General features: G+C 40.5%; 1 protein-coding gene and 4 pseudogenes across 5 annotated transcripts; all 5 read right to left on the bottom strand.

The window, feature by feature from the left end:
* Positions 1-219: 219 nt before the first annotated feature.
* Positions 220-1780, bottom strand: TEOVI_000775900:pseudogene (annotated as a pseudogene). The gene is given in 3 exon segments: positions 220-633; positions 636-662; positions 665-1780. Coding segments are annotated over 3 exon segments (1557 nt in total).
* Positions 1781-3159: 1379 nt separating this feature from the next.
* On the bottom strand, positions 3160-4365 carry TEOVI_000775800 (Trypanosome variant surface glycoprotein (A-type), putative; the record flags this gene model as incomplete). The annotated part of the gene is made up of 1 exon (XM_067223020.1): positions 3160-4365. The coding sequence occupies one exon, from the start codon at positions 4363-4365 to the stop codon at positions 3160-3162; it is 1206 nt and encodes a 401-aa protein (XP_067079121.1).
* A 965-nt stretch (positions 4366-5330) lies between these two features.
* TEOVI_000775700:pseudogene lies at positions 5331-5991 on the bottom strand (annotated as a pseudogene). The gene is given in 3 exon segments: positions 5331-5375; positions 5378-5761; positions 5764-5991. Coding segments are annotated over 3 exon segments (657 nt in total).
* Positions 5992-8960: 2969 nt separating this feature from the next.
* Positions 8961-10486, bottom strand: TEOVI_000775600:pseudogene (annotated as a pseudogene). The gene is given in 2 exon segments: positions 8961-9065; positions 9068-10486. Coding segments are annotated over 2 exon segments (1524 nt in total).
* A 222-nt stretch (positions 10487-10708) lies between these two features.
* TEOVI_000775500:pseudogene lies at positions 10709-11296 on the bottom strand (annotated as a pseudogene). The gene is given in 3 exon segments: positions 10709-10972; positions 10975-11259; positions 11261-11296. Coding segments are annotated over 3 exon segments (585 nt in total).
* Positions 11297-11836: the final 540 nt, after the last annotated feature.

Raw genomic sequence — 11836 nt, 5'->3', positions numbered from 1 at the left:
GAACAACAGTAATTTTTAATATTTTATCATACTACTAATTTATATTCATGCGCCACGTTCATACCATTATTTGTTTTCGAAATCTTCACATTTGGAAAAGGTTTTTTTAAAGTGTTAAATTATATCAAATTTTACTAAATTTAGAAAATTCTCTTAAAATAATACATATATTTTATAAAATTAAACGAAAATCCTTAAAACGTTAGAATACTATATTCCTACTAAACTGACAGAAGAAGCAGCCATACTCAGGGCGAAGTGTTTGTTTACTAGAAAACTTCCATTCCGGCATTTCTCCGTGTCCTTGTCATCTTCACCATCTTTACCCTTTCTGAATGCACAATTTTGCTTCTCGCCTATTTTGTCCTTTTCACAAGCGGCTTTATCACTGCCGTGTCTTGCACACCCAGATGCAGCTGCTGCGGCCCCTGAAGCTCCATCTCCTGCTCCAGCTGCACTTGACTGTCCTTCTTCATCTTTAGGTTTGCAGTTCCCTTCTGTATCAGATTTTCCTTTCCATTCGCATTTACATGCTTTTTCGCATTGGGTTTTGTTGTTTTTGTGGAGGTTGCATTCTTCTTTTGCTACAGGTGCTAATTTGTCGTTTGTTGGTTCACTGCCTTTTTTGTGTTTGCTGAAAAACCAGCTTCATATAGGTGCCAAAACTTAGGTTCATTGTCGTTAGTGTGTTGATGGTGGCAGTAATGTCTGATTCGGTTGCTGCTGTTGGCGCTGTTTCGATTGCCTGCCGCACTTCTGGTTTCCACCGGATCTCGGTGTTTGCTGCCGTTTTTCTCCATGGCGCATAGTTTACACAAATCTGTTTGGTCGCGCCGCTGCAGCCTGTTGCTGCTGCATCTGCCCAGCCGAGAATGTATTTGTTGTTTTCTGTTCTGCTCGTGGACGTGTGTTTGTTTCCTCCAATGAGCGAGACGAGGTTTGTAAGCGCTGCCTGTAGAGCTGCTGCTGTGACTTTCGTTGGTGGCGCTGGACACTCCGCCATCAAAGTATCCCATTTTGTGCTTATTGTGCTATGCGGTGTCCGAAAGTTGTTATTGTCTGCGGCTACGCCGTGGGCTTTTCTGGCACAGTTTTGCATGGTGGCAGTTCCATCTATGCAAAGACAGACTAAGTCGTTAATTAGCGTTTTGCCGACGTTTGTGTCTGCCATCGGCGTGAACCTGGCGCCTCCGCAGTTTTTTGTCCTGTCGCTTGAAGCCGCGTCGCCGAAAATCGCTTGCACGTTGGCCTCTGCTAGCAAGGTAGCACCTGCGCTTAACTCCGGCGGCTTTTCTTCTTTTCCCCACACTGCTTTGAAAAGGTGTTTGTTTGTCGTGGCCATGTCCGCTTCGACCTTTTTGATCTTGTCCTTCAGTGCCGATATCAAGGCTGCTGCCGCCTTTGCCGTTTCATTTATTTTCTTTGCTGCTGCTATGCCCGCTGGAGTTTTTGGCAGCGCCTTGTCTTCTTTGTTAAGTCCTTCTGTGCCTTCCTTTGCTCGTCTTTCTACCTCTGTTTTGTTGTCTTAAGCGAGTATCTCCGCTCTCTGTATGTCGGCCTCTAGCTGCGTTACTTTGTCTGCAATTTTTATCTCTTTACTATCGAAGCCCTTAGAGGCTACCCGAATTAAGTTACAGAGCGCTCCAAACTCTTGTGCGTTTTCACCTTCCTGGTCTGCTATCGCTTCGCCGTTGTCCGTGCCGCGGAATGTTATTGCGGTAGCCGCCGTTAGGTACATGAGCTTGTCCATCTCTGCTGCTCTTTCTTTTTGAATGAACATGTACAGAAGGTTGCCTGTTGATCAGAAAGAAGGGGTCGCACCAAGATTTTGTGCTCCCTGGTCGTTTAGCGATGTCCCATCAGTGCTGTTTGGTATCTGGGGTCAACAGCGAACGTTGAGCTTCTTTGTTGAAGATTCTTAGGCAAAAAAGAGGATGTTGTTTTTTCATGCAGGAAGCTTGATCTCCGTGCTGTGCTGTGATGCCTCCGCCTGCTTGAACTGCCTTTGGTGTCCGCTGCTATTAGTTTTTATGGAACTTCTTACGCTTCCACAAACAAATTCACAAAATAAACTCTACCACATTTTCCGTTCCCTTCTATGCTTTTCTACTGTCATCTTCTTGAAACATCATAGACATTGCCTAATTCTGCTGGAGATCCCAGCAGTTTTGACAGCCAACACTATAGTTACATTATATCCGCATAAACACGTTCTATTGTTGAGTCTGTAGTGGTTTTTGGCTTTTTGCTCTAAGATTGCTGTTTTGTCCGCTATCTGTGCCGCTATTTTTAGTTTTTCCTATTACAGCTGTTTTGGCGCTACTAATCTATCCTCCAAAGTCGCTTCCAACACTTCTAGTTTCTTCGCTGAGTTTTGGGTGTATATGATTTTGTTACTGTGTTTTCTGAAAGAGCAGTAGGTACAACTTTCCAAATACTATGAGTGTCATAAAAGTGTGATTAAACAGTTTCTATCACCTACAATTCGCCTGTTAGTCCTGGATTTGAATCACTATCGTTACAAAAATGATACACTCTCACAACTCTCCCCTATCATTATCATTATAACTATTATCGTTACTATCATAATCCTAACTAATATCCATAAAAAATGAACCGTATTATAATAACACTCATTGTTAATACAATATCATTATAATACGTTACACCTATAGGCAACTACTGTATATATTTTTATAAAATTTTCGTATTTTTAAAAATTTGCTCATTTCTTCAATTTATCTTTTTTTCTAAGTGTTAAAATATATCTATGTTTATTAAAGTATAGCAACTTTTCTAAAATTGTAAGTTTCGAAAATTAAAAAATTGGCAGTAAAAACGCCAAAAGGCGAAAAAATAAAATTAAAAAGGGTTAAAAAACCTAGCCCTAAAATTTTAAAAAAGATGAAAGAAAGAGAATTTCATCCATCAGGAAAAAATAACAGCTAGAGTCAGAAACTTTACAGAAACACACATTATTATTCAGGATAACTTTTACGTGTTAAAATATATCAAACAGAAAAGTTCCTAAGGGTTTTACAGAGGCAAAAATGCAAGAAAAAGAGTGGAAGCTTTAATGACAAAAGAATTGCTTCCTGTGGTGTTTGTTTGTCCATCCTTCCCTCCTGTTTCTTGGTCTGCTTTTTCTGCTGCATCTTTTTATCTTTTTTCGGTGATCTCGCAAGTGTTGTTTTTCCATTCGAAACCCTTAGTGGTGCTGCATTCTTCCTGTTCCTTGTCGTTGCACTTTGGTGGTTCTGTATCAGTGACTTCACAATAATCTTTCGGGGTGTGTTTTGCACCTAGTTCGCATGTCGTTTTGTTTAATTGCAGCTGCTGTTGCAAAAACTGCAGCCGTGCTCCTCGCAGATTCTCTTCCTCCTTGTTGTGGCTTTTTCTGAATCGCTGTAGTTTCTCATGCACTGTTTTAAGGTCTGCCGCCGTTATCGTTAGTTTATTTTTGGGGATATCTTTGTGGAATTCGTCCTTTGCTATTTCTTTTGGGCCGAGTGTTGGCGGGGTTTCGCCTTCCAGTTTGACTAGCAGGTCGGTTTCGGCTGCTGCTGTTGCTAGGATCCTATCAAATGCTGCTATGCTGTTTTCGCACTCCTTGTATATGCCCGCCGTTACACCTGCTTTGCCATTGGGCTCCCAGTCTGTGCTTTCTATCACGCGGTCGCTGTTGGTGGTTGTAAAGAGTCCGCCTCCCCATTTAATTTGCGGATTGTTGGTTTGGCTGGTAAGGTATACATTTTTGTCAGCGGCTCCGTTCTGAAGTTTGCAGTTAGTTTCGCTGGTGTGGGCTCCGCCGCTCTGCAGGTTTCCAAGCGCTTTGTACGGCGTATTTAGGTCGGGCCTTGCCTTGTTTTCTAGTGATACCGCCTTTTTGAGCTTGCCGTTGGCATCTAGGCATGGGACGTCTGCTGCTGTCCGATCGCTGCCGGTTTTGTACCAGAAACTTGTGCCTTGCTGTCTGTGCGCTTGATAAAAAACGTGGACAAACTCTTCAATGCGCCCGGCTAACATTCCGTATGTTGCCGCCGCTTTTGTCGCTTCTGTTGTGAGTTGTTCCGTAACGGTCTGACGGTCCGTCGCTGTCTTTGCTGCAAGAAGTGCCCCTGAACTTCGCTCCTGGTGTCCATTGGCTGCTGTTATGTCACTTGCTAGTTGTCGTAGTCTGTCGGTGTTGCTGACAAACTCTCTTGTTTTATCTGCGACATAACCTGCCGTTTCCTTCATCCTGTTGCTGAAAAGACAGACCTTTACTGCCGTTTCTACCGTTAACCCTTTGTGTTCGTTCGCGGCGTCTACATTTGTTATAGGATAGACACCGGCTAATAACAACACTCGAAATAATGTTGTCATATTGCTTTGCCGTATCTTTGGCTAACCCTTAAGTTGGTTATTGTAGGTGTTGCTTATTGGCATTTTTTTCAGTGGTTCTGCTTGTTTTGACAGGTATCTCGCGTTCTGTGCTCACTCATGAGGCATTACAACTTTGTTGCCGGCAATTTTTCTGGCAAAACATAAGTTGCAAGTGGTTTTAAGAAATACTGAGCTTTCTTTTACCCATTTTCTTTGCATTTTGTTATTCTTTCGGTGTTGAAATTCATGGCTGAGCAGCAGAAGGCCTATGCTGCGTCATTATATGTTAAGAAGAAGCTAGCCATTTCCTTCTACAGTCATTTCTTTATATCTTCTCCGAATACTATGATTCAAACCTACAAACTGACAATTTTTCGTTTATAAAGAAATTTTCCTCTGTCATAAATAAAAGACCACAGTGCCCAACATTTCTGCTTCCGTTTCATCACGTCCATCGTGACGATATGGTTTAAAATTTCGGATAATTCACATCATTTGCTCTCATTCTTTTTGTGTGTTTCTGTAATTAAATTCGTAGTACTCTATTTCGTTCCGTGTCTTCCATAGTTCGACTCACTTATTACTCTCAAAACCCCGTTTTCATTGTTTTATGTGCCTTCATTTACTTATCCACTTAGTTTTACCCAGCATGTTTATTATAATATTCGTATATCCACACTCACAATATTCTCAAATAATTATTATTATTATCATTATCATTATTACTTTCATCATTATTCTTATTATTCTTATTATTCTTAGTATTCTTAGTATTGTGACCCTAAGTGATTCCCATAAAATAAGTGAAATAAATTAAATTATAATAGCACTAATTTTTATACATTATCACGATACTTCCTTATACCCACATGCCACCATCATATACATTTTATCAAAATTTCATATTTTTCAACATTTTAAAATTTTTATCAAAAGGTGTTAAAATATATCAAAATTTAGCAAATTCTCTCAAAATGGCAAATTTCATAAATTTCAAAAAGTTGGGGAAAAATCCTTGAAACTCTCCTTATATTACGATGGCAGCCATACTCCGAGTCAATTTCTTATTGAGGAGGAAACTGGAATCTTTGCACTCTGCTCCTTCCCATTTACAATCCGGTGATTTGCAATCTTCTTTTTTCTTATCTTTACATTTATCTGTTGTTGTTTCGGTTACTGTGGTTTGAGTTTGGGCTACATGGACACCATTTTATGTGGATATTGTGGCATTATATTTGCATTTTTTACTACCACTTTTCACTTTGTTGTGGTAAGTGCATTGCTTGTTATTATCACATGTTGTTTTGTCTTCTATTGCATTGCAAACTTCTTCTGCATTTGATGTCGGCCCCTGCTTGGGACAGGTTGGTTCACTGTTTGTTGCTGCCTTGTGCTCATCAGGCCATTGCTGCTTTCTCTATCTCTTCGGTGTTGCTTAGGTCTGATATCTTCTTTGTTGACACTTTGCCGCTCACTTCTTTGACTCCTGGGAAACCGTTGAGTTTGTCCCAAACTTTTGTTTTGATAGTTTTTTTGGTCGCTGCCGAAAAGCTGGGAATTTTTGGTTTCGATTTCTGACCTGATTTCTGTGTCTTCTACCTTTTTCGCTTTGGCTAGAACAAACATTTTGATCGTGTCGTTTAGTTCAGGGTAGTTTTTCCACGAGTCGTAGTTATCTTCCGCCGGGGTCGTCTGGGCGTCTTTGGCCAGCCGGTGATAGGCTTTGTTCGCGGCGGCTGCTGCTGTTAGAATTGGAAGTTTGTTGTCGTCATTTTCTGTGCCATTTTTGGAGATGTGCGAAATGGCTGGGCCGCTGCTGCTTATGCCTAGTAGGCTGGTTGCCCGTTTTATATTTGTTGCTGTTGGAGCCTGACCAGATATATACTCAGTGCTTTGTTTGTTATTAAACAATCTTGGCTGCCTGATGCTGTTTGTTGGGCTGGCCTTTCCACCCTCGTATTCGTGGAGTAGTCAAAGGGCTGGACCATTGTCTGTTTTCCACTGTCGATGTTGAACGTATCACCGCAGCCCGGTTGAGCCGTGTTGAGCGATGCCAGGACGTTGCAGTCGCTGTCTGCCGTTAGAAAATACTTGTTCTAGCCACCTTTAGCCGTGCTGAGAATTGCGATAGTCGTCGACGCGGCCGGCGACGTATGCTGATGTCACCGCCGCTTTTTCTCCCGAAACTGCGAGCTCCTCCGTTTTGGTAGTGATTTCCTTTATTTTTGTTTTGACGTATGCGGACAGTATGGCTAGCTGTTCCTTCAGTTCGCCGGCACCGGCACAGCTGGCTAGTTTCAGCTTCGCCTTAAGAGTTAGTAGGCCCCTTACCTTGCCCTGTCGTTCTAGTAACTGTGCTACAATGTCTTTAGCGGTGGTCTTGCTCCGGACTGTCACGCTGCAGAGTTTTCGTACTGTGGCTAAGCTTAGCTCATCGCCTTCCACTGCTTCACTGTGACAAATCGTCAATATATGTATGAATATGATCTGAGTCTATTGTCTCACCAGCATGGCTAATTTCTCTTTGTTTCTCCCGGGTACGAAGGAAATGTAAAGGATTTTTACTATGTCGATCTTTAAGTAACATATAACAAATAAGGGGGAACTCACAATATGTTGCGGTCTGACATTGTGAACCTACGGTCCAGGCTGACTAGGTACTGCGATGGTTTGTGCTAGCGGGCTTTCGTTTGTTCGCGTTGCAGATTCAGTTTGTTTGTGGTTATTGGTGCTTCGACTCCGGTACCTCAATATAGTAGTTGTTGCTGCTGTTTATCGTTTCGGTTAAATCTTTGTTTGTCAACTGCGCTTTCACTTAGACACAAGCATTCTTACTGCTAGTTCACCTTGAAAACTTCTCTTCAGAACTTCTTATTAACTTTTCAGTAAGTCCACGTAGCAGATGCTACGTGGTCTCCTGTATCCAGCGCCCACAGTGAAAGAAAATGTATGATCCGCTAGTGTTTCCGTTGAGCGTTTTTGCACCGGCTCTCATTAACTTACATGGATTTTATGGAGTGCTGAGGCTGCGATCACGTTTCGTACCTCGGGTTTTGTCATCAGGTTAAGCAGCATAGTTGCCCACCGTTTGTGGTGTTGTGTAAATCCATTTCTGAGTAAAATGCCGCTTTCCTTTTAAGGATTTTCTGATTCGTACCTGCTGAGCTTAGCTTGCTGTGCAGCTGGCGCTGCTAGTGATGCCACTACTTAAGTTCCATATTATATGTGTTTTTTTCTCAGGTATGCATATGGTCATTATGTGAATTGAGAAGTTTCTTTCGATCTTTTCTTGCTGAACCCTTCTATTTAGGGCTTAAATGCAATTTTCCATTTCAGCTATTTGTTTCTGTCGAGTTTTCTTTAGCATTATTCCCCCCTTCAAACATAACCATAGAAAAATCTCTAATGGAAATGAAATTCTGATTGAAAATGACTGATTTTTACAGGTTTTGAATTCTAAATTTAAGTCAATTGCATTATTCTAAATCACCTTGTTACTAATTTAGTAAATGTACCATTTAAGCTTTATTTCAGACAATTATATGGTTTTATCTTAGAAAACACCGAAATGAATCATTGCACCTAATAACTTTACGGACTTGTATCAGTGTATGGATCAATGAAGCTACCTGCTTGTAAAATATTTTATCATGTAGAGCAGCTTTCATTTTTCACTTGCTTTTTATGTATTTACAATCATTCCTCTTGCTATTAGACTTTCTTATTTAGGTTCTGGTTTTGACACTTTCCGAAATGTTGGTTGCAACCATATATGTTTGTCTCGATGGTGATTCTTTGATTATTTTATTAAGGTTAAAATATTGCTTTCATAAAAGTAACATATGATTCATTACTTAAATACTTTATTTTAGATAATTTTTCAATTGTTATAGTTCTTTCATTGAAGAATAATGCAAATTTTTAAGAGCTCTTGATAACATATTGGAAATGGAGGGGATAATCACCTACCACTTAAATGACTTTTTTCTGTTAGCTTTATCACTTCTATTTAACCTTTCAACAAGACTCTTTCCCACTTATATGCTTCTTCACCTCCTCCTTGCGTATAATGATATCCATCATCATTTTTTCCATGGAAGTGCACATATTCTATTTTTCCCCATCAATCTCTGCGTTTACTTTAATTATATAATTGCTCTTAGTCACTTACATCTTTTTAATTGCATTCATTTCACACTTTCCATTTTTTTCACTGTTTCTATAGTTGCCGTACTCTTAGTCTTAATAATAACTCTTATTATAATATTCGTATATATAGCCTCACAACACTTTCCTACCATTACTATTATTATTATCACTACTGTTATTACGACGATAACCGATGTCTATAAATAAACCACAATTAGAAAATTTCATAATAGCAATTTTTTTCTTTTCACTCTCGTACTTTACGGTTATACAGCACTTTCATACAAAAAAATTTCATTTTTTCTATTTTCAATTTGCGTTACTCTCACATTTTCTTCACAAAGTGTTAAAATATATCACATTTTAGTAACTTCAGTACAATATCATAAAATAAAAAATTTTATAGTCTCCTTAAAAAATCAAGGAAAATCCTTAAAATTCTAAAATTATAATATACTCACAAAAGCCGAAACCATTAGAGCGAATTGTTTGTCTACTAGAATAGAGAAATCTTTGCATTCTTTTCCATCCCATTTGTAACCGTCTTTACACTCCCTTCAGTTTTCTTTTCGGAGCACTTTTTACCTTCCGTTTTTGTTCCTGCAGCTGCTCCTGCTGCTGTGTTTATCTGTTCTTTAACTTTAGTTTCATCTACTACGCACTTTCCATTGCTTTCCTCCCCTGTCCATTTGCACTTTTCTGCTTTTTCACAATTTTTCTTGTTGTTGTTTTTGCTGCACACTGCTTTGTCACCGTGTTGGCTTGGAACGTGCCCGTCTGTCTTACTGCTGATGTTGCCCGGTGGTTCTTCTTCCGTTAGTTGCATATAAATCGCTTGTCCTTTGGAATATAGTGCTGCCAGTCGTTGAACCGCCTGTGTGCGTTGTTTCATGGCGTCCTCAGCTTGTTCGAGGATTGTTGCTGCTTCCTCGATTTCACTTATCCATGTGTTGGCGGTTATCTTACTCGGTGCTTTGGAAGCCACTAAGTCGGTGAAATCAAGAAAGCCAGCTCCATCGCTTGTTGCACAGTTAGCGCCGTTGCTGTTGGGTGCCCCCAGTACGGCAGCGACGCTCGTGCTCCCGGTGTGGGTGTGTGTTTTGATCCGTGAAAGTACAGTTGTTAAGGCCTGTCGTAAGTTTACTGCTGTTAGGCTCCTCGACTTTGCTTGAAGGCACTTGGAGTGGATGGTCTGATAGGCCGTTTTCAGCTTGGCACTGGTCCAGTCCGTTATCGTGCCCGTAGCAGCACTCCCACATGTGTCTTTGGTTTGGTCGCCTTCCTTGGCGCACGGGCAGACTGCCGCCCGGCACACCGTGGAAGGTTGCGACGTGATTTTGCAAGTCGCCTCCCGGCTTGTAGCCGCCGTCCCTTCACAAGCGTCTGCTGCGGTTTTGGGCTTTGTTTGTTTCCCGAACAAGGCTTCATTGAGCTTGGTAGCCAGCTCTGACCCCGCTTTTTGCAGGTTCTTGTGGGGTCCTGTGTTGTAGTCTGAGACTAATTTTGTTGCTTCGGCTATTAAAGCTGTTATTTGCAGTCGTGCTGCCATGCCTACCGGACTGTCGCTGATTCCAGCTGGTAAGAGCTTGTTCCCTGGCATTTCGTCTGCCTTCGCAGCTGCAATAGCTGCGCTTTCCCATTTGGTCCATTGCTGCTTGCAATTTGGTTCCGAGCCGGTGGTTTTGCGGAACTCTGGATCGTTGTTTCGTTTGCTTGCGTCTGTCGTGAACTTGTTCCGCCAGCTGGTGAGGCTCATTGACATGTTGATCCTGTCAAAGTTGCCGGGCATCGTCAGTTCTGAAGACGCTGGATCGACGCCGGTTGTGCTCCCCAATCCTGTTTCTATGAGCTGGCAGATCGCATCGAGGTCTGCGAGGTTGACGACGTGGTCTTCAGTCGCACTTACATTTTGCATTAGCGCCACATTGAGCAGTTCTGCAGATACTAGTAGAGCTTTTGTTTCAGGCTTCATGTAACCTATTTGCTGACTATATGAAAGAATAAAGAAACTTCTTTTTTTTTTCTAGAGATTTTGAAAACTGTATCGCTTTTAATTAGTTATACCGCTTGTGCGTCATCTCTTTCTCCTTTTTGGCCGTTAGTCCACTGATCCATAGGAAATGCTTTTCGGTCGTTCACAGTGTTTGGTGGTGCATGGTGTTATCCCGACTCCTTGCGTTATGCACCTTCCAGTCTAAAATTTTTTATATTTAGACAAATCATCCTTTTTAAACGGATTCCCACAAATTTCCTCATACTTAAAAGGCAATTTCTCCACGGATACTGCATAAGTTTGCAGCTTCCCAAGAATGTGATTCGTATTAAATTTCTTTCCTTCCCACTGTTTGTACCAAGTAAGGTTTGATATAATCTTTCTAGCCTTTTCTTCCCAGGCTAGCGCATGTCCTTGAAAGTGAGGGAACGCAGCATGGTCGATTGAAGTTTCGTAAGGGACTGAGAAAATTGCTCTTTCTAATCCATCCTTATGAGGACTATTGGCAAAACTAATTTCTCACTAGCTTTGTCTTCACGTTTTGCACTCCATAACAGCAAGGGAGTATAAATATTCTGCTCTAACCACCATTTCTTCCTGTCTTCTAATAATTTTCCAAATGCATATTCAAATTTCTTACATAATAAAACTTTTTCAACCAAACCACCACTACTAAGATAAGGTTTTCCACTAGGAGGTGATTTTAGTAAATGAGGAAAGTTTTTATCCTCTTCTTTTCTGTGACAAACATTAAAACAACCAATAATATTTCTCCAAATGCTCTTTTTGAATTCCTTTTTCTCTAAACTTATTTTCATTTTCAGCAGTATTCTGCATAAAATATTCCACAGCATTCTCATACTTTTCTCCATCACTAACTATAAAATCAAACTTATCCAAATGTATTAAAATATCCTCATCTCTTGCATTTTGTTTTTCTAAAAATTTCATAACCAATCTAGACAACTTAACATAACTATACAAACCTCCCATCGCAATTGTAATAATTTCAACATGGCTTAGTTTGGCATTCAATGTCAGTCTACGCCATCCTTGAGTTGTATTATTCTGAACCGCAGTCACAAGCACTTCAGGTTTTTTAGTGTCACTATGTGTTTTTTTCCTTGAGTACTTTTTAATGGATATTGAGTTTCACCTCGGTAAATCCAGCAGTTCTAACAAAGTTAGCAAGATAACAAGTTTTATTCCGTAATCTATCTTTACAATTTGAGTTATTATGAGAAAATCTAAAAAATAAGAAAAAGTCTTTCTTTCAACTAAAGTGTTTATATTTTTCAACAATGCCTTTATAATGTGATGATATAGCTG

The sequence above is a fragment of the Trypanosoma equiperdum genome (genome assembly GCF_001457755.1).
Source record: "Trypanosoma equiperdum strain OVI genome assembly, contig: ctg_1735, whole genome shotgun sequence".
NCBI lineage: Eukaryota > Euglenozoa > Kinetoplastea > Trypanosomatida > Trypanosomatidae > Trypanosoma > Trypanosoma equiperdum.
The sequence above is the reverse complement of the archived record's forward strand: the minus strand, read 5'-3'. Positions and strand labels throughout refer to the sequence as shown.